Here is a 6,526-nt window from a genome sequence, read left to right on the forward strand (position 1 = left end):
CATTTGAGAGGATTCATTTTCAAATGACATTTGCGTAGTATTTCAAAGATTTTGCGAAGGTCAGCTAGGTGATCCTCCCTCTTTTTATACTTGATAGGCTTATCGCGTACCTAACAAAAATAACCTAACTATTCCTTCTAACTGTGTAGTAGGGCAAGTAAGGATCGAATCCCAAGAGACTATGGTTCATTCAATTAATCAGACTCAATTAATCACTAAGCACGTCACCAATCAATAATGGATGATAATAATCAACTAATATATTAAATAACACAATTAACTAGAGGAAATATTAATCAATAAACTAAAGCATCCAAGATCAAGCATTACCACGATTATGATTGATAAACTAATAAATCTACCCCCAATATATAAATCAATTGACAAGAAGAAAAGCAATCCCTAATAATAATACCAAAGGTCTCTTCCGAGTTATCAATGGCTTCCCAAATTAACTATCAAGCCTACTTCCGTGGAATCAAGCGAATAAGGGACATTAAACACCATGCCTAGATTCCTAATTATTCAATCATCTACTTCCGTGATGATCTTCAAACCCTTAATTGGAATAACCTAATCCCGTTAATACCCAACTTCCGTTGCAATAAGAACAAAGGGATGATAACAATACTAATTATTCCTAATCTAGTATTGGCATAAACACAATCAATTAAGCATGTCAATTGGGATTATTATTGGGGAATTTAAAGATCTACTTTATACATCAATCATAATCGGGCTTAGCAAGATCCCGGATTAAGGAAACTACTCACACATCATAATAAAATCAAAATCAAGTTCAAAAACAAGAAACAGTAAAGAAAACATATTTAGAGAACAGTGAATATCAGAAAAGAGTGAAGTAAGATAAATACCAATTACTCCAATTGAAAGAACTCAAATTGTTGATGAACAATTGATTAATCTGGGATTAAAAGATTGAAATTGCTTAAAGGAAATAAAACTAGGGTTCTTGAGAGTTTTCTAGGGCTTAAGGAGAAAACTAATAAAAAACTCTTTAAGAGTTAATTACAAAAGGGTATTTATACCCTCAAAAGATAGAAATTCGGAAATAGCTGAAATCGCGCAATCTTGAACATCGCCCGGTCAGACCGGGCAAACCTCGCCCGATCGGGCGGAGGAAGGCTGCGTAAAATACGACAGTTTTCCTTCTTTGCCCGGTCAGACCGGGCGAACCTCGCCCGGTCGGGCGCGCGTAACACGTTTCCAGAATTGCATCTTCATAACTTGACTTCTTCATCGCCCGGTCTGACCGGGCGAAGCCTGCCCGATCGGGCGCGCGTTGCACCGTTCAGAATTGGGCTTCTTCCTGTGAACTCTTCATTGCCCGGTCTGCCCGGGCAAGCCATGCCCGGTCGGGCACTCCACATAAATTGCAGTTCTTGGCTATCAACTCTTCCGAATCTACTAAAAACACGTCCAATTGCCTAGAAACGCTTCATATTCCTGAAAAGCTTACTAAAACAATCGAATACACTAAAGAAGAGATTGTTAGCAAGAAATGGCTCCGTAGAGCTCAAAACCATATAAAATTACTAAGTAAAACCGGGGAAAACCATTGTATAAAACACGTATATCAAATTCCCCCAAGCTAAACCTTTGCTTGTCCCTAAGCAAAGCAATGAATAAATAAATCAATACTTCACCCCAAAAGCAATTCAAATCAATAAATACGATTAAAGGTAAACTCGACAGTTATGCATCAAAGTCAACCAATCAAATCCATCTGACTACTCATCCTGTCTGACAATAGTCAAATAGAGCAAACCACAAGAGCATATAGAATTCAAGACTAGTGTTCACACACTCAACTCTCATTTATGTGGCGAGTAAAAGATATACTCGATCGCTCTCCATCCAACTCCTTTAAATGTGAACAATGCCCTCCCAAACTCACGCACTCGTGTGTTTAAAGAAAACAAGCACTCAACCTAGCAGTCGACTCGAAATATATCAAATCATTCTTTGCATTGGAAAACAACTAATTTCACATTCACACAACTCTATGCACAAAGGTCAGAAGGTCTTCAAAGCTTGTAATGTAAGGCTAGGATAAAAGGTAGGAAATATTTGGGAAAATGTAAGAGTAAAGCTATGCTTAAGGGAGCCAAAATCCTAAAAATAAAACCAAGATCAAAATGAATTAATGACCAAATCATCTCCAACACAACTCAACTCTACCAAAAATTCACCAAACATCCAATTATATTAAAAATTTCCAACACTTAAAATTTCACTCATATATACAAAATATAAAATTATAGAACTTGAGTGAACAAACAAACTTTGAACTCTCCTTTTTTTTCTTGAGCAGCCTTCAATTAGAACACTTGAACATTGAAACAATTTTTTTTTCTTTTGCTCTTTCTTTTCCCTTTTTTTCATCTCACATTGGAATTTTTTTCTTTGCACAATAAATTTTCAATTTTTTCAATCCACAACAATAAGAACAAATAAAAACTTCTCAAATCCACCCAAAATTGTGCAGATTACATGCACACTACAACTCCCTCACCTCACTCACTATTAGCTCCCCCAAGCCAAGCTTGGGACTAGTAACCAATGGGGCTTAAATAGGCTTGTAATGTGGCAAAATAAACAATAAAAGGGCACAAGCAACAACATGGGTAGCAAGAAGGGAACAAATGTATCTAATATCGTCTGAAAGCCACCTAGAGGAACAAATGCCTTCGTCCTCCTCAATGTGCATATTAATGAGTCATGCAAACATTACTCAAAGTTATAAACCAATACTCAACTTCATTGACATACCAGGAACTAACACACATTCCTAACCAAATCAACTAGTCAAGCACTATATTCACAAGTAGTTGGGCAAAATTGACTCATGTTAAGACATCCAAGTAATCAAACATCAAATCATGGCTAACCTATCCACAATACTCGTCATCATATACCAAGAATTAAAACAATTTTCATGAATGGGGCACAGGGAAGCATGATTTATTATTCATTGGATCGTATTTTTTGTATGTTTTTTTTTTTTTTTTTAAGATAAAAACAACTAAAATAACTACACTAAAATAAAACAAGAAAGATAAGAGAGATAAGGAGAGAGAATACCACATGTACGAAGCAACTCCCCCAAGCTAAATGCGGCAATGGCCTCATTGCAGCTTAAGGAGAGCATAGGAATCTCGACGGCTCCTCAAAAGGAAGCGGAGAAGAAAAGAAGACGCTGAAATCCCTAATATAAGCCCGCAGGATTCCGTCGCGCCCGATCGGGCGCTCTTTGCCCGGTCTGACCGGGCGAAGGAGACTGGACTTTTTTTTTTTTTTTTTTTTTTTTTCAGATTCTGCTACTCGCGCCCGATCGGGCAGACATTGCCCGGTCTGATCGGGCGGAGTAAAGCTTAGCTTCATATTCTCTTTCTGGCTCTTTGTTTCTCGCGCCCGATCGGGCGGACATTGCCCGGTCTGATCGGGCGGAGAAAAGCTTAACTTCATATTCTCTTTTTGGCTCTTTGTTTCTCGCGCCCGATCGGGCGGAATTTGCCCGGTCTGCCCGGGCGAAGAGCAAAAACGCGGTAACTCGATCTTTGACTGCTCTCTTAACATCCCACTTCGTGCTTAGCTTGATACTCTCTGTAAAACAGCATAGCACAGACATAAACTGAAAGATAAAGTATAAAATACTAAGGAAAAGAAAAAAAAAAGAATCGGGTTGCCTCCCGCAAGCGCTTGTTTAGAAGGTCATTAGCTTGACCGTATTCATCCTCATTGAGTTTGTGGTGAGGAAGAGAATGTGATATCTGACTTTTCTTCAATAGGATCTCCCGCTCGATAGTGCTTCACCCTTTGTCCATTGACTTTGAAGGTGCCCCCGGTGTTGTTCCATAATTCAATGGTGCCATAAGGATATGCTTTGTAGACCGTGAAAGGGCCCGACCATCTTGACCTGAGTTTCCCTGGAAATAGTTTCAACCTTGAATTGAATAGAAGGACTTGCTCTCCTTCTTTCACAGAATTTGGAGGGGGAAGTTTCTCTATTACCTCTACTTTGGCTTTGTCCACCTCAATCCCTTTGTTTGAAACTACATGGCCTAAAACGATTCCCTGTTGTACCATAAAATGGCACTTCTCCCAGTTCAATATCAGATTGACATCCTGGCATCTATGGAGCACCTTTGTTAGATTATCAAGGCAAATATCGAAAGATGAACCATAGACAGAAAAATCATCCATAAAAACTTCCATAGAATTTTCTATGAGACCTGAGAAAATAGCCATCATACACCGTTGGAACGTGGCTGGGGCAGTACACAGTCCGAATGGCATTCTGCGATATGCGAAGGTGCCATATGGACATGTGAATGTAGTCTTTTCCTGATCACAAGGGCGGATGGGGATTTGAAAAAAACCGGAATATCCATCCAAGTAACAGAAAAAGGAATGGTTAGCCAATCGTTCGAGCATTTGATCAATGAAAGGCAAGGGGAAATGATCTTTACGGGTGGCTTTATTTAATTTTCTGTAATCAATGCACATCCGCCACCCTGTAACAGTTCTTGTGGCAACAGGCTCGCCTTTGTCATTCTTGACAACTGTCATACCTCCTTTCTTTGGTACTACTTGTACAGGACTAACCCACTTACTATCTGAGATAGGGTAGATTATTCCTGCAGCAAGCAATTTGAGAACCTCTTTCTTGACTACCTCCATCATAGTTGGATTTAGCCTTCTTTGAGGTTCTCTAGAGGAGGCATGATCGTCCTCAAGAATGATCTTATGCATACAAAAAGAGGGATTAATACCCTTGATATCATCAATGGTATACCCAATAACATTTCTATATTTTCTTAAAACAGCGAGAAGTTTCTCTAATTCAATGTTATTAAGCTCAGCATTAACAATAACAGGGTATGTATTTTTAGGACCAAGATATGCATATTTAAGATTAGATGGAAGGGGTTTCAACTCTACCTCGGGAGGCGTCGAACTCTCCCCAACACTCGATGTACTAAGGACTTCCTTGACTGGAGCGATGATTGGATTAGCTTTTGCGTCTTCTAGTAGCCTCGTGTACTCCCTTACTTCCCAATCTTCATCATGGATACTCCCTATCAACACCGTTTCAAGAGCATCTTCCTTTTTGATCAGGGGAAGTTGTTCTTGTTGTAGATCATCGAGGACATCCACTTGACAAATAGTCTCACCCATAGACGGATTTCCCATAGCATTCAATAATGAATACTCCATTTTCTCATCCCCTACTTCAAATGTTATTTTCCCATTCTTCATGTCAATAATTGCACCTGCAGTAGCTAAGAATGGTCTACCAAGAATAATAGGGACATGGGCATCTTCTTCCATTTCCATAACAACAAAATCACATGGAATAAAGAATTTACCAACTCGCAATGGAACATCTTCAAGTATACCGAGGGGAAATTTAACTGACCTGTCTGCAAGTTGCAGAGATATCCTTGTAGGCTTTAGCTCACCCATTTGAAGCTTTTCGCAGATGGAGAGCGGCATAAGGCTTACACTTGCACCAAGATCGCATAGCGCTCTATTGATCTCTATATCTCCGAGCTTCACTGGGATTGAATAGCTGCCTGGATCACCTAGTTTCTTAGGAAGAGTGTTTTGCAGAATGGCACTACATTCTGCAGTTAGAGAAACAGTAGCATTCTCTGCAAGCTTCTTCTTGTTAGATAGCATGTCTTTCAAAAACTTTGCATAAGAAGGCATTTCAGAAATTGCATCCAAGAACGGTATATTAATGTGAAGTTTCTTAAGGATGTCTAGAAATTTACCGTACTTTTTCTCTAACTTAGCCTGGGCTAACCTCTGTGGGAAAGGGACTCTTGGCATGTATGGGGCGAGAGGTGGGATCGGTTCCCGTGGCTTTTCTTGAACATCATTCCTTGGAATTAGGCTGTCTGGATCTCCCGCCCGGTCGGGCAGTGATTGCCCGGTCTGACCGGGCGAAGAAGAGCTGCTTATGTTCTTCTGTTTGTCTGGAATTTCTTCTTGCGCCCGATCGGGCGGACCTTGCCCGGTCTGACCGGGCGAAGAAGAAATTCGCACAGTCCCCTGTTTTTCGTCGACTGCTTCTCGCGCCCGATCGGGCGGACATTGCCCGGTCTGACCGGGCGAAGAAGAATTTTGCAAAATCCCCTGTTTTTCACTCATTCCCTCAATATCTATCGTTGATGGTTCCCTTACGAGAAGGTCTTCCAACTGTTTTCCACTCCTTAAAATTACAGCATTCATGTGCCCCTTTTGTGGTTGCTCTGTTTGGCCAGGAAACGTACCTGGTGTTTTTGAAGATTGGCCGACTTGATGAGCAAGTTGGCTTATTTGATTTTCCATGAGCTTATTCTGGGCTTGTAACTGTTGGATGGAATTATTTGTGGTGTTGATGAAGTTCTCCATCATTAGTTCGAGATTGGATTTTTGAGGGAGTGGTTGCATAGGTTGCATGGGTTGTTGTACTAGGGGTGGTCTTGGTTGAAAACCAGGTGGATTATAATTGTTG

The 6,526-nt window shown here is 40.3% G+C and overlaps 1 protein-coding gene across 1 annotated transcript; it reads right to left on the reverse strand.

Annotated features, from left to right (window-relative positions):
- Positions 1–5,238: 5,238 nt before the first annotated feature.
- On the reverse strand, positions 5,239–5,859 carry LOC110731438 (DNA damage-inducible protein 1-like; the record flags this gene model as incomplete). The annotated part of the gene is made up of 1 exon (XM_021911300.1): positions 5,239–5,859. A coding segment is annotated over one exon (621 nt), but the record flags the coding sequence as incomplete, so codon positions are not given.
- Between the last annotated feature and the right edge of the window lie 667 nt (positions 5,860–6,526).

This window comes from Chenopodium quinoa, unplaced genomic scaffold, assembly GCF_001683475.1.
Source record: "Chenopodium quinoa cultivar QQ74 unplaced genomic scaffold, ASM168347v1, whole genome shotgun sequence".
Lineage (NCBI taxonomy): Eukaryota > Viridiplantae > Streptophyta > Magnoliopsida > Caryophyllales > Amaranthaceae > Chenopodium > Chenopodium quinoa.